This window comes from Tachyglossus aculeatus, chromosome X4 (genome assembly GCF_015852505.1).
Source record: "Tachyglossus aculeatus isolate mTacAcu1 chromosome X4, mTacAcu1.pri, whole genome shotgun sequence".
Lineage (NCBI taxonomy): Eukaryota > Metazoa > Chordata > Mammalia > Monotremata > Tachyglossidae > Tachyglossus > Tachyglossus aculeatus.
This window is the reverse complement of record NC_052098.1, coordinates 56,822,305-56,845,440: the sequence shown is the minus strand read 5'-3', so window position 1 is coordinate 56,845,440 and position 23,136 is coordinate 56,822,305. Positions and strand designations below refer to the sequence as shown.

Sequence of the window (23,136 nt, the reverse complement as noted above, 5' to 3'; positions counted from 1 at the left end):
TCAATCAATCAATCTTATTTATTGAGCGCTCACTGTGTGCAAAGCACTGTACTAAGTGCTTAGGAAGTACAAGTTGACAACATATAGACACAGTCCCTACCCAACAGTGGGCTCACAGTCTAAAAGGGGGAGACAGAGAACAAAACCAAACATACTAACAAAATAAAATAGAATAGATATGTACAAGTAAAATAAATAGAGTAATAAATACGTACAAACATATATACATATATACAGGTGCTGTGGGGAAGGGAAGGAGGTAAGATGGGGGGATGGAGAGGGGGACAGGGGGAGAGGAAGGAAGGGGCTCAGTCTGGGAAGGCCTCCTGGAGGAGGTGAGCTCTCAGTAGGGCCTTGAAGGGAGGAAGAGAGCTTGTTTGGCGGATGGGCAGAGGGAGGGCATTCCAGGCCCGGGGGATGACGTGGGCCAGGGGTCGATGGCGGGACAGGCGAGAACGAGGTACGGCGAGGAGATTAGCGGCAGAAGAGCGGAGGGTGGGGGCTGGGCTGTAGAAGGAGAGAAGGGAGGTGAGGTAGGAGGGGGCGAGGTGATGGAGAGCCTTGAAGCCCAGGGTGAGGAGTTTCTGCCTGATGCGCAGATTGATTGGTAGCCACTGGAGATTTTTGAGGAGGGGAGTAACATGCCCACAGCGTTTCTGGACAAAGACAATCCGGGCAGCGGCATGAAGTATGGATTGAAGTGGGGAGAGACACGAGGATGGGAGATCAGAGAGAGGTTGATGCTGTAGTCCAGATGGGATAGGATGAGAGCTTGAACGAGCAGGGTAGCGGTATGGATGGAGAGGAAAGGGCAGATCTTGGCAATGTTGCGGAGCTGAGACCGGCAGGTTTTGGTGACGGCTTGGATGTGAGGGGTGAATGAGAGAGCAGAGTCGAGGATGACACCAAGGTTGTGGGCTTGTGAGACGGGAAGGATGGTAGTGCCATCAACAGAGATGGGAAAGTCAAGGGTGAGTATCAAAGTGCTTAGGGGTAGAACCAAGTGCACAAGTGATACAGAAGTGGGGAGGATAAGATAAGGAGATGAGAGATTAGTCAGGGAAGGCTTCTTAGCGGAGATATGATTTTAATAGAGCTTTGAAGACAGGGAGATGGGGTTGCTAGGTTTACACCAACTGGAGTGATGGGAATTAATCAGAGAAACCTTGGTGGAAGAGGTGGAATTATAGGAGAGCTTTAGATGTGTGGAGAGCTGAGGTCTGTCTGATTTGGGGAGGGAGGGTGTTTCTATCCAGGGGAACAGTATGAGTGAAGGGACAGAGGTGAGGGAGTCAAAAATCAGGTACAGTTAGAAAGTTACTTGGGAGGAACAGAGAGAGCAAGCTTAAGAATAAACGGTGAAGAGAAAAGAAAGGTAAGGGAGTGAGCTGGTGCAGAGGCTTGAAGTCTATTGTGTCAAACACTTTTCTTAGCACTGGGGTAGATTCAAGCTAATTTGATTGGGCATAGTCCCTATCCCACATAGGAGGAGGAGTCACAAAGGAGGAAAAACAGGTACTGAATCCCCATTTTACAGATGAGGAAAATGAGGCACAGAGAAGTCAAGTGACTTCCTACAGTCACACAGCAGGCAACAGGCACAGCCAGAATTAGAACCCAGGTCTTTTGACGCCCAGGCCTACGCTCTTTCCATTAGGCCACGCTGCTCCTTAATGCAAAGATCCCTTATGGAGAGGGATGGTGTCTACCAACTCAGTTGTACTGTATTCACCCAAATGCCTAGCACAGTGTTCTACACACAGTAAGCACTCAATAAATACCATTACTCGACAGAGATGTGGGCCGAGCAACAGTTCAGGAAGCTGATCTGCACAGCAGTGTGAGGTAAAGTTTGGACTGGAGAGAGGCTGGAGGCAGGGAGACCAGTGGTATGACAGAACTTGTCCCAGGATGGAAACAATTCGGATGGAGACAAAGGGGCAAAAGGATTTAGCAGTAGATTTAATGTGACTGAGTTGAAAGACTTTGAGATCTTCTCCACACTATGTAATGACACTGTTTTGTTTTCCTCCCCATATCCCTGTGGGATAACAAAAACCCATTTTGCAGATGAGCAAACAGAAACAAGAGAGAGGGTAGAGACTTACAGACAGTGCTCAGTCTAGGGCTATAGCTTTCCATGCTGGTGCTTTTTTCTTATAGAACAGAACCTTTGTAAACCGGGGCCTCAAAATGCAGTGAAATATTGGAAAATAGGGACATGTTAAGGAAAGGGGATCTAATGGTTATAGTGGGCCACAAGCTAAATATGAATCCACACTGTACTACTGTTATACTGTTACAAAAGGAAGCATTATGTCTGGAAACACAAACAGGTTTATCACTTCTACAAACAATGAGAATCAACATAGTTTTCCCATCACACTCAGCCTTGTCATATACTGTGTCCAGTTCTGGGGTTCATAATTTAAGAGGGATGTGGAGGACTTAAAGAGAGTTTAGGATGAGACCTCCCCAAAGATGATGACAAGAGCTGTAAAATAGAAACTATCTGCAGAGATTAAAGAAATACAAATACAAAGTCTGGAAAACAGAAGGCTGAGACTGATATAAAAATGGCTTTCAAGTATTGCTGGTTCTCCTTGTATGTGGGTACTGTATTTTTGCAAAAGTTCACTTTTTTAATGGTATTTGTTAAGCACTTACTATGTGCTAGGCATTGTACTAAGCACTGGAGTAGATACAAGCTAATCACATTGGACACAGTCCATGTCCCACATGTGGTTCACAGTCTTAATCCCCATTTTACAAATGAAGTAACTGAGGCACAAAGTAGTTAATGGACTTGCCCAAGGTCATATAGCAGACAAGGGGCAGAGCTGGGATTAGAACCCAGGTCCTTCTGACTCCCAGGTCTGTGCTCTATCCACTAGGCAACATTGCTGCTCTCCTGGATCTCCTCCTACCAATCCATCAATGGTACTTATTGAGTGCTTACTATGTTCAGAGCACTGTACTAAGCACTTAGGAAAATATGACAGAATTAGCAGACACAATGCCTGCCCATAACAAGCTAACAGTTTAGAAGGGGAGACAGACTTATTCTAGTTCTCTTTTGCAGGCTCCTCCTCTGCATCCCACCCTCTACCAGTGGGAGTCCATCAAGGCTCAGTTCTAGGTCCCCTTCTATTCTCCATCTACACCCACCCCCTTGGAGAACTCATTCACTCCCTCCAGCTTCAACTACCATCTCTTATGTGGATGATTCCCAAATCTACCTCTCCAGCCCTGACCTTTCTCCTCTGCTGTCTTGCATTTCCTGCTGCCTTCACAACATCTGTACCTGGATGTCCCACTGACACCTCAAACTCGACATGTCCCAAACAGAACTCCTCATCTTGCCCCCCAAAGTCTGGCCTCCCCGTCTTTCCCATCACTGTAGACAGCATCACCATCTTCCCTGTCTCGCAATCCAGTAACCTTGGCATTGTCCTCGACACATTTAATCTGTCACCAAATCCTGTCAGGTCTACTTCACAACACCACTAAAATCTGCTCTTTCCCCTCATAGCTCAGTGGAAAGAGCACAGGCTTGGGAGTCAGAGGTCATGGGTTCAAATCCTGGCTCCGCCACTTGTCAGCTGTGTAGCCTTAGGCAAGTCACTTAACTTCTCTGTGCCTCAGTTACCTCATCTGTAAAATGGGGATTAAGACTGTGAGCCCCACGTGGGACAACCTGATCACCTTATATCCCCCCAGCGCTTAGAACAGTGCTTCGAACATAGTAAGCGCTTAACAAATATCATCATTATTATCCAAACTGCTGCTGTGCTGATCATTCATAGTCTTATCATACATATCCCGCCTTGACTACTGCATCAGCCTCCTCACTGACTTCCCAGCCTCCTGTCTGTCCCCACTCCAGTCCATACTTCACTCTGCTGCCTGGAACATTTTTCTAAAAAAACATTCCACATCTCTCCACTCTTTTTCAATTTTTAAATGGTATTTATTAAGCTCTTACTATGTGCCAAGCACTGTTGTAAGTGTTGGGGGTCTGCTGGGAGAGCATGGGCCTGAGAGTCAGAAGGACCTGGGTTCTAATCCTGGCTCCACCACATGCCTGCTGTAGGACCCTGGGCAAGTCACTTCACTTCTCTGTGCCTCAGTGACCTCATCTTGAAAATGGAGATTGAGACTGTGAACCCCATGTGGAACAGGGACTGTGTCCAACACAATCATCTTGTATCTACCCCAGCACTTACAACAGTACCTGCCACATAGTAAGCGCTTAACAAATACCATAATTATTATTTCACTTCTCTGGGCCTCAGTGACCTCATTTGTAAAATGGGGATTAGAAATGTAAGCTCCATGGGGGACATGGACTGTGCCCAACACTGAAGCTATCCCAGCACTTAGTACAGTGCCTGGCATATAGTAAGCACTTAAATACCATAAAATAATAAAAAAAATCTCAACTCTGTTGCATTTTACTCTCCCAAGCACTTAGTACAGTACTCTGTACACAGTAAGCACTCAAATACCATTGATTGATTGACTGATTGAATCATCTCCCAGAATTTGAATGCAATATGCACTTCTGTCATTTGTGTTTCTAGGTATAGTAACTTTAATTTACTGACAGATTTCTGTCCTTTGTAATTTAGAAATGCGGGTATTTTGCCTCTTTACTTGTGATTTCTCTGGTTTTCCAACTGGATTATACACTCCTCGAAGATGAGGAATATTTTCTGAACTGCCTTTGTAAACCCCTAGGCTCCTGATTTAGTGGACCCTCAATCAATCGATTAATTCACCAATAGCATTTGTTGATTACTTACTCTATAAGCATTGTACTAAGCACCTGGGAGAATACAACTGTGACCCCCCTCAAGGGACAGGGTCCGTGTCGTATTCCCACAAATACTCTTTCACAGGGCTTAGTACAGTGTTCTGCACACAGTAAGTGCTTAATAAATACTATTACAACTGCAATACAGTTGGTAGACACGATCCCTGTCCTCAACAAGCTTAGACCCTAGAGGGGGAAACAGACATTAAAATGAATAACAGTTAGGGAAAGTGGCAGAGGTTCAGGATATGTACATAAGTGCTCTGGGGATGGGGTGGGTTCTAGTCCAGGCTCTGCCACATCTGCTACGTGGCCTTGGGCTAGTCACTTAACTTCTCTATGCCTTAGTTACTTCATCTATAAAATGGGGATTGAGACCGTGAGCCCCATGTGGGACAGGGACTGTGTCCACCCTTATTACCTTGTACCTACCCCAGCGCTTAGTGTTTGGCACATAGTAAGCACTTAAATACCAAAATTGCAATTATTATTATCATCATCAGAGTCCTAAGGATGTACAGACACAAGTGCATAGGCAATGCAGAAGAGGGGAAAAGGGGGGAGGGAAGAGGAAAGGTTTGTGATTGAGAAAATGTGATTGAAGACAGAGAGAGAGGTGACGATGGATATGGAGGGGGAGGGAGTTTCTAAGCAGGAGGGAGGATGTAAACAATGAGTTAGTGAGAGAAAGAGGAGACACTTATAAATAAATACTGTTTCTGGTTGACAAGGGAAGAGGAAATGCTTCTAATGAATAAAAACTGTTCAGGGCATTCATGATAAAGAATTTAAGAATTACTGTGGTAAAGAATTTGCCTGTCTATTTTAACAGTCTATTTTAACCATCTGCCCTAGGCTTCCAGTGATAGAATAGAAATACTGCTTCAGAGTTACAGGAGAGGACTGATGTGCATTTATGGTCAATCCAGAAAGGGGCATAAAGAACTCAATTTTTTTATGTTACTTAAGTGGAATTTCTAAGTTAAAAGCATGCCAGTAATTACAGCTCTTCAATTGGCTTAAGGTACAAGTTATGTCCTTAATTTGTTTTCTAGTCTAGCTAGCTGAATGATGGACACACTATTACACTTTTTGCATGGAAATATTTTGCAGTGACCCCTAAATTGATGAACCCCTACCCAATTTGAGTATAAAGCATATATAATACATAGAATATAGATTTTGTATTTCCCCAAACTGAACGATCTCATTCTTACGTGTTTTTCACTTAGACCTCATTAGTCTCCAAAAATACAAAGAATCCCTTCCTTGCCAAATCTAATGGTCTCTACTCTATGCTAATCCCTCTTGACCTCTCAGCCACTTTTGACCACTCTTTTCTCTTTGAAACACTCTCCAACCTTGCTTTACTGAAAGAGTTCTCTCTTGGATAGGCAGGGAACATGTCTGCCAAATCTGTTATATTGTACTCTCCCAAGCTCTTACTATAGCCTTCTGCCCAGAGTAGGAGCTCAATTAACATGATTGACTGATTGATTGATCACCTCTTACCTCTCTCACCGATCTTCTCAGTCTACTTTGATGGCTCTTCCTCTGCCTGCCACCCGCTAACTTTTGGTTTCTATCAAAGCTATGCTTTGGGTCCCCTACTTTTTTTTTATGGTATTTGTTAAGTGCTTACTGTGTGCCAGACACTGCTCTAAGTGCTGGGGTAGATACAAGATCATCAGGTTGGACACAGTCCCTGTCCCACATGGGGCTCACAGTCATAATCCCCACTTTACAGATCGGGTAACTGAGAAGTGAAGTGCCTTGACCAAGGTCATACAGCAGACAAGTGACTCCCGGGCCTGTGCTCTATTCACTAAGCCATGCTGCTGCTTATTTTATATTCACTCACTTGGGGAGCTCACCAGCTCCCACGGCTTCAGCTACCACCTCTCAAAGGATGACTCCTAAATCTATCAGGCTACCTCCTATCTCTCACCTCCTGGCAGTCTCACATTTCCTTTTCCCTCTAGGACATCTGCACAAGGATGTCCCATTGGCACCACAAGCTCAACATGTCTAAAAGTGAACTACTTAACTCCCAGTGGATACAGCACAGGCCTAGGAGTCAGAAGGATCTGTGTTCTAATCCTGACTCTGCCACATGTCTGCTGTGTGACCTTGGGCAAGTCACTTAACTTTGTGCCTCATTTACCTCATCTGTAAAATGGGGATTAAGATTGTGAGCCCTATGTGGGACAAGGACTGTGTCCAACCCAATTTGTTTTTTTCCCTCCAGCACTTAGAACAGTGCCTGGCACATAGTAAGCACTCAACAGATACCATAATTATTCTTATTACTACTAAATACCACCATTATTATTATTATTCCATCTAGCTTCCACAGTTGACAACACCTCCATCTGCCCTGTCTCCGCAAACAGCAAACCTGTTATTTTGCATGATTTTTCGCTCTCAAATCTCACTGTCAGTCACTAAATCCTGTCAGTTTTCCCTCTTGTCGTATCTTGACTAGACTAAATGTTTTCATAGCTGTTGCTTGCACTAGAATGTAAGCTCCTCCTGGGTAAGGGAACATGATTCAGGCTTCTGTACTTCATTGCAGCCAATGGGTGTTAAATAAATTCTGTTACTCCTAATAAATTCTATTCTCTATTAAAGAAGCAGCGTGGCTCAGTGGAAAGAGCACGGGCTTTGGAGTCAGAGGTCATGGGTTCAAATCGCGGCTTCGCCAATTGCCAGCTGTGTGACTTTGGGCAAGTCACCTAACTTCTCTGTGCCTCAGTTACCTCATCTGTAAAATGGGGATTTAGACTGTGAGCCCCCGTGGGACAACCTGATCACCTTGTAACCTCTCCAGTGCTTTGAACAGTGCTTTGCACATAGTAAGCACTTAATAAATGCTATCATTATTATTTCTCCTCCTCATTAGTCTCCCTGCTTCCATCTCCTCCCTAACCTAGTGCACACAACTCAGCTGCCCAGGTCATTTTTCTGTTTCGTACATGACTCCCCACACCTCACAAACCTCCAATGGTTATCTACTCCTTTCCCTATCAAGCAGAAACTCCTGACCACTGGGTGTTAAAGCACTCCACACGCTCTCTCCCTGCTACGTATTAGCTCTCTTCATCCACTAGACCCCAGCTCAAACTCTACACAAGCTCACTTTTTCACTATGCCACAATCTTGTCTCTTCCTCCTCTGAACCCTCATTCACATCCTCCCTCTTTTAGTTTATTGTGGTATTTGTGATCCACTTTCTATGTGCCAAGCACTGTGCTTGTCACTGGGATATACAATATATGCAGTTCAGATACAGTGTCTGACCCACATGGGCTCACAATCTAGTGAAGAGAGAGGACACTGACTCTCATTTTCAAGGTAAGGAAAATGAGACACATAGAATTTAAGTGCCTTGCCCAAGGTTACACAGCAGACAAGCGGTGGAGCCAGGATTTGAACACAGGCAGAGCCATCATAACTAATAATAATAATAATTATAGTACTTGTTGAGCACTTACTATGTGCCAAGCACTGTCCTAAGCACTGAGGTAGATACAGGGTAATCAGGTTGTCCCACGTGGGACTCACAGTCTTAATCCCCATTTTACAGATGAGGTAACTGAGGAACAGAGAAGTTAAGTGGCTTGCCCAAGGTCACACAGCAGACAAGTGGCAGAGCTGGGATTAGAGCCCACGTCTGCTGAATCCCAAGCCCGGGCTCTTGCCACTAAGCCACGCTGCTACCAACCAGCTCTCCTCATCTTCAAGATCCTCCTGAAATCCTTCCATTTTCAGGCAATTTTTCCTGATTACCCTCCCAACTATCACCTCAGCATCTCTGTGCCACCTCTGCCTTTAACAGCACTCAAGACAATATTCCCAGATGCTGATGCCATTTTATCCATGTTCATCTCCAGACCCTAGTTAGACACATATCCAGCTTTCCATTCTCTTCTTCCTCCTATCTACTAATCATTTTGATGCCTTCCTGTAAGAACCCAATCCTCAGCCCCACAACATTTATGTATATATTCATAATTTATTTTAACATGCTTCTCCCCTTCTATACTGTAAGCTCCTGGTGGGCAGAGAACATGTCTAATCAACTCATGTTGTAGTGGACTTTCCCAAGTGCTTAGTACAGTGCTCTGCACATAGTTGATGCTCAATAAATACTAATGATCGTTTAATCGTAACTTCCATAATGGCAGGGATCATGTAGTTTAGTTCTATTGTACTCTACAAAACGCACAGTACATGCTTTACTAGACTCTCAATACTATTGATTGATTGACTAAGGCATTCCCTGATTAACATTTCTTCTCCCCAGGCCATATCCTCCCAATGACCATCCTAGGGAGGCCTAGTAAGGGATCAGGGTGGGAGTCAAAGGACCTGGGTTCTAATCCCAGCTCTGTCAGCTGCCTGCTGTGTGACCTGGAGCTATTCACTTAACTTCTCTGTGCCTCAGTTTCCTCATTTGTAAAATGGGGATTCGATAGCTGTTCTCCCCCACTTATACTGTAAGCCCCATATATCTACCCCAGCACTTTGAACAGTGCTTGACACATAGTAACTGCTTATGGTATTCAATAATGATAATAATAATGCTCATGCACTCACAGTCACCCGCTCTACTACTTGAGCACATATTTATTCACCTATTATAAGAATAATGATAATTAGAATAATGATGATACTCATTAAGTGTTGAATGCCCAGCACTGTGCTACACACTGGGAAAGATATAACAGCAGCAGATGGGACCCAGTTCCCTTGTCCCACATAAGGCTCACCTATCCACCTTTCCAGTCTCATTTTCCTATCAGTAACTTATTTTGAATCTGTTCGACCTACTAAATTGCAAGGCCCTTGAGTGCAGGGATTGCAACTTCTAGCTTTATTGTACTCTCCCAAGTTCTGAGTACAGTGCTATACAGGAAACACTGTAGCTGCTCACAAAACATGATTTATTTTTGTAAGCTCCTTGCGGGCAGGGCACATGTTTACCAACTCTGTTGTATCATACTTTCCCAAGCACTTAGTATAGTGTTTTGCACACAGTAAGCACACTGTAAATACCAGAGACTGACCGATTATTATTAAATTGATTTAAAGAGTCCCCAAAAGGCTATTTCAAAAATCTTGAGGTGGTGGTCAGTCATATCTGTTCCAACAGCAGTATGCACTCACACTGTTAAAATGTAAATAAATGAAAATGTATCCCCCCAAATCACTGTCTTGATAGATATAACAGAAGTCCCTGCAGAAACCAGTCTCTTTACTGTTGGTTTCATATTTGACCGATTTACTTTTTAACACCAGTGATTCTCAAATCCCAAGGAGGACTGTATATGGATGATTTAGGGGGAAAAAATACTGTAAATCAAAAGCCTGATCCTCTCCTCAGTTAAATAATTCCCCATGAAACTCTCAAATGATAGGGGGGGGAGAGAGACAGCTGTGGGTTTTTTTCCCCCCACCTCACTTTTGGAGAGTATAATTTATCCCCTCTGGAATACTTTTTCCCATGTGGAGGAGGCTGGGCTCCTCGCTGCACCACCACCCCTCCCTCTTCACCAGTGCTTAGAACACTGCCTGGCACATAGTAAGTGCTTAAAAAATACCATAAAAAATTTAATTTCATTTTTGTACAAGACATAGCTTAATCAAAAAACTCCACTCATCTGGAGAGCTTATCTGAAAACATTAATCTACTGTAAATCCTATGACACCTGTACTTTCCAGCAGAAACACCTGGCTACATATTTTGATAAATTCTAGAATCAATCCATCAATGATATTTACTGAGCACTTACCATGTGCCAAGCACTGTACTAAGTGCTTGGGGGAGCACAATACAACAGAATTAGTAGACATGTTCCCTGCCCACATGGAGCTTATGGTCCTTTAGCAGCATACACTCCCTTCCATTCAACTCAGGTATGAAAAGTCGCATTTCAAGAGAAAATGTTCATCTGCCCACCACTTATCAAAACTGAAAGACATCCTTATTCCGCTCTTCCAAACTGACAAATGCTGGCCTTTTCATAGAAGCAGAGGATAAAAGTCGTAAATAACTGAGGTAGGTCTCTAATACTTTTTCAAGTATCTTTCATACCAGTAAGACTTTGAAAAACTGAACATTTAAACAGGGGATTTTCTAATCCAAATGAGGCAGTTATTAACATATAGCCTCCTCCACACAACACTGTAACATAATACAACCCCCATTCATTGATTCAATCATATTCATTGAGCGCTTACAGTGTGCAGAGCACTGTACTAAGCGCTTGGGAAGTACAAATCGGAAACATATACAGATGGTCCCTACCTAACAACGGGCTCACAGTCTAGAAGGGGGACACATTTAATCCCAAATAACTACAATGCAGGTATTTACTTATATTAATGTTCATCTCCTCTAGACTGTAAGCTTGTCGTGGGGAGGGAATGTGTCTGTTTACTGTTGTATTGTACTCTCCTAAGCCATTAGTACAGTGCTCTGATCATAGAAAGCACTCAATAAATACCATTGAAGACGAAGATGATGTTGATCCTGCCCTGGATAAACATGCACCTTATTTGTACTTTCATTCATCCATAACCATTTCATGTCACATAACATGAAACTGTTGAAAAATGAATGTGCTTAGAGGACTTGAAGGCACATCTCCTCCAGGAAGCCTTCCTTGACTAAACCCTCCACTCTCTTCTGCATCTCTCCTACTTGCTTGCTCCTTCATTCATCCTCCCTCCCATCCCCACAGCACATAGTATATATCTGTAACATTTACTTATCTATTTATTTATTGATATTAATGTCTGTCTCCCTCTCTAGACCGTGAGCTCATTGTGGGCAGGAATGTGTTAGTGGTTATATTGTACTCTCCCAAGTGCTGACTACAGTGCTTTGCACACAGTAAGCGCTCAACAAATACGATTAAAGGAATGACTTGATTACAACAAACTCTCAATCTGCTCTTCTTTCAGACTCTCACCCGTTGTCAATAACCAATGGCGTGTACGGAGCAATTATTCATTTGCATGTTTAAGGGAACATGCTGAAATGACAATTAAGAGGCTGACAACGAGTTATTCTCTGAGGAAATGTGCTTTCTATCCATATGTGCATCCACTCCATGGCAAATAAAGAGATTTTCAAATTAAAGGACAACAAAGAGTCTCTGCAGCTGAGACTTCATGAAACTTCATTAGAAATGCAAATAGCTCCTCTGCTCATGCAACACACTGAAATAAAGATGTGTCGGAGTAAAGCAGCCTGAACACCACTACCAGAAGACCACTGATGTTTAGACAAGTTTTGAAATAATAATAATAATAATGGCATTTGTTAAGCGCTTACTATGTGCCAAGCACTAAATGAAAAGCCACCCCCAAAACCATCCCAACTGAAAGGATTAACTAAACAAGAGTAATAATTAATTTAAAGGCTCCAAGTGCAAATTCTTTTGCCTCGAGAGAATATAATAATAATCATAATCATGATATTTGTTAAGTACTTACTATGTGCCAGGCACTGTACTAATCGCTGAGGTGGATACAATCAAATCGGGTTGGGCACAGTTCCTGTCCCACATGGTCCCCACAGTCTCAATCCCCATTTGACAGATGATGTAACTGCGGCACAGAGAAGTGAAGTGCCTTGCCCAAGATCACAAAGCTGACAAGTGGCAGAGCCAGAACTAGAATCAATCAATCAATCAATCTTATTTATTGAGTGCTTACTGTGTGCAGAGCACTGTACTAAGCGCTTGGGAAGTACAAGTTGGCAACATATAGAGACGGTCCCTACCCAACAGTGGGCTCACAGTCTAGAAGGGGAGACAGAGAACAAAACAAAACATATTAACAAAATAAAATAGAGTAATAAATACGTACATACATATATACATATATACAGGTGCTGTGGGGAAGGGAAGGAGGTAAGGCGGGGGGGATGGAGAGGGGAAGGGGAAGGAAGGGGAGAGGAAGGAGGGGGCTCAGTCTGGGAAGGCCTCCTGGAGGAGGTGAGCTCTCAGTAGGGCCTTGAAGGGAGGAAGAGAGCTAGCTTGGCAGATGTGGGGAGGGAGGGCATTCCAGGCCAGGGGGACGACGTGGGCCGGGGGTCAACGGCGGGACAGGTGAGAACAAGGCACGGTGAGGAGATTAGCGGCAGAGGAGCAGATGGGCTGGGCTGTAGAAGGAGAGAAGGGAGGTGAGGTAGGAGGGGGCGAGGTGATGGAGAGCCTTGAAGCCAAGGATGAGGAGTTTCTGCCTGATGTGTAGGTTAGAAGTCATGTCCTTCTGACTTCCAGGCCCGGGCTCCATCTACTACGCCATTACTCCCTAGTCCTGGGGCAGTGATAGCTGGGGTCCTTGAAAACACAATGCAAAGGAAAGTAAAGCTCCAGAAAAAGTGAAATGCCATTATTATAAACCTAAAGTCTGCAAAGACAGGGTCACTCCAAAGCAGTCCATAATGGAAGCTAGAGGTACTTACTGAAACCTGAGTTCTCCGAATCAATCAATTCATTCATTCATTCAATTGTATTTATTGAGCGCTTACTGTGTGCAGAGCATTGTACTAAGCACTTGGAAAAGTACAATTCAGCAACAGAGACAACCCCTACCCAATAATGGGCTCAAATCAATGGTATTTATTGAGTCCTTACTATGGGTACACCACTATACGAAACTCTTGGGAGAGTACAGTACAACAGAGTTGGTACACACATTCCCTGCCCACAACGAGCATACAGTCTGGAGGGTATACACCAGATGATCCTCTGGAAGTTGCTCCCAGATAAACAATCAGTGGTACTTATTGAGCATTTACTTGTGCAGAGCACTGAACTAACCTCTGGACTTTCCCTTGTAAAGTATGAGGGCCTGACTCTTTGGAAAATAGGCAAGCAGACCAGAAAGAGGGCAAGTTTTGCTCCCCTCTCATGATCCCTCTAGCCTCAGTTTCCAAAAAAAAAAAAACCAGAACCCTGATGAAGAAAGCACAAAGAGTTTAAAAGCAACACACTCAAGAATGGGGAGGAGAGAAGGTGTGAGGTCAACTGAGCTTAGTACAGTGCTTTGCACACAGTAAGTGCTCAATAAATTCGACTGAATAAATGAATCAACTGGCACGTCTACACATCCTTAGCGAACTCAGGCTACAACAATGAACCCTTATTTCTCTAAATGGGATCTAATTTTGGTTCTGCCACTCATCTGCTGGGTGATCTTGGACAAGTAACTTCATTTCTATGTGCCTCAGCTACTCCACTGGCAAAATGGGGATGAAGACTGTGAGCCCCATGTGGGACAATGATTGTGTCTAACCTGATTACTTTGTATCTACCCCAGCATTTAGAAAAGTGCCTGGCACATAGGAAGCACTTAAATACCATAAAAAAAATGTGGGCAAGAGACGCCCAAAAAATAACTCTTCTAGATGCTGGAGCTCGTCCCAAGAAGATGGAAAGATCAAGTAAAATAGGCATTAAGACTGTGAGCCCCACATAGAACAACAAGATTAGCTTGGATCCACCCCAGTGCTTAGCACATAATAAGCGCTTAACAAATACCATCATTATTATTATTATCAAGGCTACTGAAAAAAAGGCAAGGCAGGATGGACCTACCAAAAACGCTAGACTGTGAGCTGGTTGTGGGCCGGGAAAGTGTCTGTTGTTGAACTGTACTCTCCCAAGCGCTTAGTACAGCACTGAATACAATTGAATGGAACAGCTCTCTCTTTCCAAGAAGCCTATGGAAACAACAGTGGCTGATGAATAGAAGGGAGGCCGACTTTGCAGTCATTTTCTATAGAGATGTTGCTCAGGGCTGGCCGATCCTGATGGGAGTGATGATGGAAGATGAATCCCATCACTTCATTACAACACGAAATGCTGTCAAAAACTACTTTGCCAGCAACCTCTTCAAGATAACCTTCCCATGAAATCCATATCCTAGGAGATGGAAAGCTGCCCATCCTTCCAAACCATTCTAGATGGATGAGTGACCCTTCAGCGGATTTTCCGGAGGCAGCAAGGTCCAGTGAAAATAAATGGGACTGGGAGTCATGGCGACCCTTGGTTTCGGTCATAGTTCTGCAAATGGCCTGCTGTGTGGCCTTGGGCAAGTTCTTAACCTCTCTGTGTCTCTGATTCTTTATCTGTAAACTGGAGTTCATTCATTCATTCAATTGTATTTATTGAGCACTTACTGTGTGCAGAGCACTGTACTAAGCACTTGGGAAGTTCAAGTTGGCAAAATATAGATACAGTCCCTACCTAACAACGGGCTCACAGTCTAGAAGGGGGAGACAGACAACAATACCTGATCTCTCTCTCAGACTGGGTGGGATAGGGGCTTTTTTGTTATAGTACTCGTTAAGTGCTTATTATGGGTCAAACACTGTTCTAAGCGCTAGGGTCAGACACAGTCCCTGTCCTGCATGAGTCTAAGAGTCTAAGGTAGGAGGGAAAACTAGGATTTAATCCCCATTTTACAGTTGAGGAAACTGAGACACTGTGAAGTTGGGTGACTTTCCCAAGGTCACACAGAAGGAAAGTGGTAGAGTCAGGATTAGAACCCAGGTCCTCTGACTCTCAGGCCCGAGCGCTTTGCACTAGGCCATGCTGTTTCTTTGTCCTATCTGACGATCTTGGATCTACCTCAGCACTTAGCGTAGTACTTTGGCACAGAGTAGAATTTGGAAAGTACGTGGGCAAAACAGTCCAGGTGGATTCACAGAATGACTATAGATCCTTTAAGATCCCAGTAGGGAGAAAGAGAGGGCATGGGAAAGTGGGGAAACCTGTCACCAATACCTGGAAGAATTTGATGCCACAGCTATGTAGGGGTTTGAACGAAGACTTGGTCAGCTGGGTGAGACTAACACTCTGTTCCGAGAAGTATTGGGATGGGAGGATCCTGGTCGGTGGGTCACTCCGGAACAAGCTTTGTGGATCAGTTCACCAAAGGGGTATACCCCAATGGCCTACCCCCAAAAGAAACAAGAAAGGCAAAGCACTAACCCAGGAGGACTGGATTTCTGCAAGCTTTCAAGGAATGGAGACCAAATAGGTCAGGCTAATAAATGCAGTATCCAATTTAGCTTACCTGAAGAGAGTCTCTGAAGGCTAAATAGCAATGCATCAGGAGAGGATCTGGAGGGGAAAGGATGAACCTAATCTTTCCTAGTCAGATTGTCTACTATTCAGGGTCATATTGTTGATTTCCTTATCCTACCTTTGGAGAAACAGCACAAAGCATGCAAAGAGTGATTGATTCTGAGAAGCGTGGAGATCTGTCAACCTAACTGCTCCAGGGGCTTTCTGCTATTAGAAATTTCACAAACCTGTACAAAACTTGCAAAACCCTGTGCTTCAACCCGACAGAGTATACGTATTCAGTGACCCAACATTATAGAACTTACGGAGGATAGGTGAGGCCAGTGGGAAGCAGAAAATTGTTGACGGAATACCTGGGTGAAGGTAGAAAATTTTCTCTTTTTCATTCAGTATCCATGCTAACCTTAGGAATACATTAATAGTTTTTACTCCTATCATGATATTTGACGCTTTTGTCATAATTATTTAGGATGTTGAAGTTTCAAAACATTTACCCCATTTACTAATTAACTCACTTTGGCTTTACATTAACACATTATGTTATAGATGAGTGCCAGAAATAGCCTTGGTAAAACAACAATAGCCAAACAAAAGCGGAACCCACTGGGGTTTCAGCAGGGAAGCAACCAGCTTTGAAATTCTCAGCTTCTGTTGAAAATTTCAGTACTCAGAAAAAAAGTAAGAAAAAAAAATCGATATCCCAGAAGCACCTCAAATAAATGAGCCTTTTGAATTGCTGAGCTATAAAAAATATGTCCCTAATTCTCAAGGATGACACAGCTCCTAATTGTCATCTGGTCTTCTCGCTTAAGTAATAAGGAAATTCCATATATAAGAGAATCACTTATTTGGTGGTATATTTCTGCTTTCTTAGACCTTCCTCTCCAGTTGAAAAAAACCTCTGAATTTAACCTAATTTGGACGTGCTTGAGCACCGTAAAAATTCCATTTAGGAATTCATGCTACAAGTGCAATTTGTTCAAAATTTTGAATTGATCTTATATTAAAAACAAGATACAAGCAGATCATCCTCTGTTAACTACCGACAGACTTTTCACCTCTAAATCTTCTGATTTTTCCCCTCGCTTCAGCTCTGATTATTCTTTCCTGAGCTATTCCCTATTATGATTGTAACTGTGAAATATTTCAGTGTTTCTCCCTCCTCTCTGAAGTTCTGATTTTGTTATGCTGGTGTTTTGAACTGCCCCAAGCAGTTCTTTTAAAACTTGGGTGTTCCCAGCTTTGGTCTCAGAGAGAAATAAACACAGGAGAACCTTCATCTTTGCATTCTCCAGATTTACTTGGACTAAGGAAATGACACTTCCTGGATCTTCCATTTTTGTTCCTGGTATTTCCCCAGACCCACTGACTACTGTTCTTCTCTGGACTTCCTCTAGCTTTTCTTCAGCCACTTGTGGCCGGAGACATTAGTGTGTGTTCTTGGCTTCCTGGTGCTCCCAATTCACCAACTTCACTCCAACGTCAAGAGCACTACGGCGCAGTCTGCTCTTCTACGCCAATCGACTCACTGTACCTCGATCTCATCTATCCCGCCACTGACCCCTTGCCCAGATTCTCCCTTGGGCCTGGGACCCCTTCCCTCTTCCTATGTGCCTGTCCACTTTCCCCATCTTCAAAACCCTCCCAGAATTACATCTCCTCCAAGAGGCCTTCCCTAAGTCTTGATTTCCCCTATCTGCGCTCCCCTCTGTGTCAACTAAGCACTTGGCTGTGTACTCTTTAAACACTTTGGTACTCCCCCCAGCCCCACAACCCTTATGTACATATCTTTATTCTCTACTACTTCCCTTAAATTTATTCTAATATCTGTTTCCCCCTGCAGGCTGTAAGCACTTTGTGGGCAGGGATCACTGTTTACCAACACCATTGTATTGTAATTTCCCAAGCACTTAGCAGTAAGTGCCCAATAAATACCTCTGACTGACTGATTACCAAACAACAATCCGTGTTAAAAAGGGAAACAAAAACACTTAGAAAAAATACTTTGAATACACAATTATTAGGCAAGGTTTTAGAGGGGTTTCCATTTTTTTTCCCAAGACTGGTAGACCAATTTATCTTCTGTCTTTTGATGGAAAATAGAGCTCTGCAAGATCTGAAATAGCAGTCAGCAAGAATATTCCTCTAGGTTCACTTCCCAATATTTTAATGGAAAAATTATCCAGCCACCGCTTAGTGAACATCTTCCCTCAAAATACTACCACTCTATAACAAAGTGGATATAAACGACTCACTAAAGAATTCTCAGGATTAACCCCTGATCAAATCATATAGCCTATAGATTGGCTACTAAAATTGATCAGTTTAAACTGACTCAAGAGTTGTACATATCTGTAATTTTATTTATTTGTATTGATGTCTGTCTCCCCCACTATAGACTGTGAGCTTGTTGTAGGCAGGGAATGTCACTGTTCATTGTTATACTGTACTTTCCCAAGCGCTTAGCACAGTGCTCTGCACACAGTAAGTGCTCAATAAATTCGACTGAATGAATGAAAGGTAATAGTCTCATTCTCTCTCTTTTATTAATTCATTCAGTCAATCGTATTTAGTGAGCGCTGTGTGCTCTGCACACTGTACACTTAGCGCTTAGGAAGTACAAGTCGACAACATATAGAGACGGTCCCTACCCAACAACGGTTTACTTCTTGCTTTCTCAAACACATACATAAGCACATATGAACACAACAAGCAAAGCCACTGCCTCCTGCTTATACCTTTGCAAACTCCATGATAGATATGACCATTACAGAAAAGGATATGATCACCAACACAGATAGTGTAGTCACAGATAAACTGTATCTTAACAAAAGGCTAGATGAAGAACAAAAATAACCCTGGTAGTTTGCTGTTAGGAATCATCCCTGGAGAAAATTAAAATTTCCCATCACCCATGACTTCCCTATTAACTAGAAATATTTAAACAGAAGAGCATCAACTTTTTGGTTGACTCTGTTGATGTACTGCAAAGGAAAGGATGACCTTTTAGAAATAATCTATGATATTAGCCATCCCAAGGCAGAAGAAGGGAGAGATAACAGATCCAAACGCAAAAAGTTGTAGAATGTTTGTAGCATTAGCTAAATAGAAAGGAGCAGCTCTTTTCGACCAAAAGCTTCAAAAGGAACAAGAGACAATGAGGCAAAAGCAAAAATAACTTTAGGCACTGCAAACATCAAACATGACAACACAACTGTGCACACTGTGGTCTGAACTACGGGTCCTGCACTGACTTTCTCAGCCACATAAACACACATACAGGTAAATTTGACTGTCGGTGGTGTCTTCTTTGAAGATAGACAACTACATATAGACACCTTATTATCTCTCTAGAAGACTCTCACACACACACATGCATACATAAACTGGGCTGGGATGAATCATGAGTAGGACCCTTAATCATACAATATAAAATTATGTCTAATTGTTAACCCCATCTTTGAGACTCTTCCAAATGCCTAACTCAGCCATATGCTTCATCTCTTATTCCCAAAATACCCACGCCACAAATATGAACACTGAAGTCATACCTGAAAGGAAAGTCATACTGTTCTCTGCAGTCAGTACATAAGAATATCCACAGTGTGAAATATCCCTGTTTTTTTTGGTTTCTTACATCATCGTGCCAAAACGTTCTGAGGGTGTTAGAGGACACAACTCAAGTTCATTACCTCGGCTGAAGCCTCAGTGTGGGCCGAACACCATACTAAGCGCCTAGGAGAGTACAATACAACGGAGTTGATAACTCCGCTTCATCTGCTTAACTCTGCCCTCTTCTCTTCCTGGCAATAATACTTCTCCATTCTTATTGACTCCTGTGACTTTGGCCTGCACCAGTTGTTTCAGACTTTTTATCTCCCTTCTCCAATTCCCTGTCTCCCAACCCCACCAATCTCATGACCTTGCCAAGTACGTAATTGATAAAATTGAAAGCATTAGGCGTGATCTCCCTAAAATCTCCCCTGCTCTTCTCCGGCCCCTCCTTCTTCCTGCCCCCTCTTCGACTCTCCCTTCCTTCCCAGTTCTCAAGGGGAGATCCCGCCTCCTCTCCATATCTTCCCCCTTCCCCTGCACCGTATCAAAACACTTACCCCCTTCCTTCTTCCCTCCCTGACCCCCATCTTCAACTGTTCACTCTCCAGTGACTTCTTCCTCACTGCTTTCAAGAATGCTTATGTATCCTGCTATCCTATAAAACCCCTCCCTTGACCCCATGGCTCCCTTCAGTTATCACCCCATCTCCCTGCCACCATTTCTCTCTAATCCCTGTGTGAGTTGTCTACAGCCACTGCTTCCACTTCCTCTCCTCTAATTCTCTCCTTGACCCCCTCCAATCTGGTTTCTGCTCCCTCTCTCCGTGAAAACTGACCTTCTTCTTGCCAAATCCAACAATGGCCTCTACTCCATCCTACTCCTCCATGACCCCTCAGCTGCCTTCGACAAACTCCTCACCCTGGGCTTCAAGGCTCTCCATCACCTCGCCCCCTCCTACCTCACCTCCCTTCTCTCCTTCTACAGCCCACCCTGCACCCTCCGCTCCTCTGCCGCTAATCTCCTCACCGTACCTCGTTCTCGCCTGTCCCGCCATCGACCCCCAGCCCACATCCTCCCCCGGGCCTGGAATGCCCTCCCTCTGCCCATCCGCCAAGCTAGCTCTGTTCCTCCCTTCAAGGCCCTACTGAGAGCTCACCTCCTCCAGGAGGCCTTCCCAGACTGAGCCCCTTCCTTCCTCTCCCCCTCGTCCCCCTCTTCATCCCATCTTCCCTCCTTCCCTTCCCCACAGCACCTGTATATATGTATATATGTTTGCACAAATTTATTACTCTATTTATTTATTTATTTTACTTGTACATATCTATTCTATTTATTTTATTTTGTTAGTATGTTTGGTTTTGTTCTCTGTCTCCCCCTTTTAGACTGTGAGCCCACTGTTGGGTAGGGACTGTCTCTATATGTTGCCAACTTCTACTTCCCAAGCACTTAGTGCAGTGCTCTGCACACAGTAATCACTCAATAAATACGACTGACTGATTGATTGTTGGTTATTATTTTACATCCACAAGTGTTATGCAATTGTTCTTGGAAGTTTACTTGCATCTGACCTCTGTGAGGTAGGTGCAACAGAAGTATTAATCCCCTTTATGGGAGGAGGGGGAGTTACTAAGAGAAGTAGTTGGCATAACCGAGCTTGGTGGCTACTGCCACTTTCCTCCTAATTCAATTCATTCATTCAATCGTATTTATAATAATAATAATAATAATGGCATTTGTTAAGTGCTTACTTAACAAAGCACTGTTCTAAGCGCTGGGGAGGTTACAAGGTGATCAGGTTATCCCGGGGGGCTCACAGTTTTAATCCCCATTTTACAGATGAGGTAACTGAGGCACAGGGAAGTTAAGTGACTTGCCCAAACTCACACTGCTGACAGTTGGCAGGGCCGGGATTTAAACCCCTGACATCTGACTCCAAAACCCCTATTCTTCCACTGAGCCACGCTTATTGAGCCCTTACTGAGTCCAGACCACTATACCAAGTGTCATGGGTTCTAATCCCATTCCTCCACCTGCCTACTGTGTGACCTTAGGCAAGTCACTTAACCTTTCTGGGTTTCAGTTATCTCATCTGTCAAACGGGGATTGGGACTGCAAGCCCCACCTGGGACAAGGACTGTGTCCAACTCAATTTGGTTGTATCCACCCCAGCGCTTAGTACTGTGTTAGGCACATAATAAGCGCTTAACAAATACCATAATTATTACCCCTGCTTTCTAAGAGTGAACTTTTAAAATTTGACCACTTAAAGTAGTCTGGGCTGGAAAGTTTTGACTCAGCGGCACCACACTGGCTCAGGGCGCACTTTCCCTTCACCCTTTCCAACAGCTTTTGACACTTCTAGGTTCCGTTCTCCCCAGCCTGGTCTCCTGCTGCAGCTGCTCCTTGAGAAGCGGGTGGGCAACCGCCACCAAAGCTCCTCCCAGCAGTTTCCCCGGGCCAAACAGCGGAGCATCTTGTCCACCAGGGAGGCACGAGGGGCTTTGAGCTTGAGTTCCTCTTTCAAGTCGGGGTGGGGGGGAGGGGGGGGAGCGGCTTTAACCTCCAATTCCCTCTCCCTCCAGCAACTGCATCCCCCACCCCTCCTCCGCAGATAGCACAAGCACACCGAGCCTGACAGGGCAGGGAGAACTACTGAAAACACAAAGCACGATGGCTCTAAAGTGCCCCCACCCCCACCCCCGGCCAAGTGTCTGTCCAAGCCCACGGTCCGGCTGGGAAAAGTTGAACCAAGTGATACCTCCTGAAAGAGGTGAAGCAAAGTCCCAGCTTCCCCCCCGTATTGGAAACGGGACACGACCGCGAGGGAAGAAACTTGCTGGGAAGTTGCACAGTGACGGGGCTGTAGGGGGGCAATGAGTAGGGTATTTTATTATTATTATTATCTCCCCCCACACACACACAGCTCGGCTCATGTACCTGCTGATGTAGCCGTCCCCATCGCCATCGCACGTCTGGAAAAGGCGCCGCATCCGCTCCTCCTCGCCCGTACTGGAAGTGTCGCTGCTACTGCTGCTACTGCTGCCGCCGCTGCTCCCAACGCTGCTAGCGCTCACCTCGCCCGCTGCTGTCGCCGCCGCCGCCATAATGCACTCTACTCTGTGCAGAGGAGCAGGAGCGGAGGAGAAGGAGGAGAAAACGAGAAAGAGAAGGAAGAGGAGGAGGGATCGCTACAGTGCTACAGTGCAAAAGCCTCCCCCTTGCAACCCAAGACCTGCCCCGGCTACGGCGCATGCCCAGTCGGACGGCGGCGAGCGCCCCAGGGATGTTCTCGGGTGGGCGGGCGCGCGCACAGGCGCGCGCCGTTGGCCCGGCTTTTCATTCATTCATTCAATCAATCAATCAATCAATCGTATTTATTGAGCGCTTACTGTGTGCAGAGCACTGTACTAAGCGCTTGGGAAGTACAAGTTGGCAACATATAGAGATGGTCCCTACCCAACAGTGGGCTCACAGTCTAGAATCGTATTTATTGAGCGTTTACTGTGTGCAGAGCATTGTTCTAAGCGCTTGGAAAGTACAATTCGGCAACAGAGACTCTCCTAGAGGGGCGAGGCCGGGGTTGTAGAGCGGGGCGCAGCGGCCGGGGAATGGCAGTAATAATAATAATGGCATTTATTAAGAGCTTACTATGTGCAA

General features: G+C 44.4%; 1 protein-coding gene across 2 annotated transcripts in view; it reads right to left on the bottom strand.

Annotated features, from left to right (window-relative positions):
* The window catches only part of MCC (MCC regulator of WNT signaling pathway), a 359,158-nt gene extending 336,516 nt beyond the window's left edge, over window positions 1-22,642 (bottom strand). For both annotated transcript variants that reach the window (XM_038769406.1, XM_038769407.1), the window contains exon 1: window positions 22,417-22,642. In XM_038769406.1, coding sequence (XP_038625334.1) covers window positions 22,417-22,583 — 167 coding nt within the window. In that variant the 5' untranslated portion in view covers window positions 22,584-22,642. The remainder of the gene's footprint in view (window positions 1-22,416) is intronic.
* Between the last annotated feature and the right edge of the window lie 494 nt (window positions 22,643-23,136).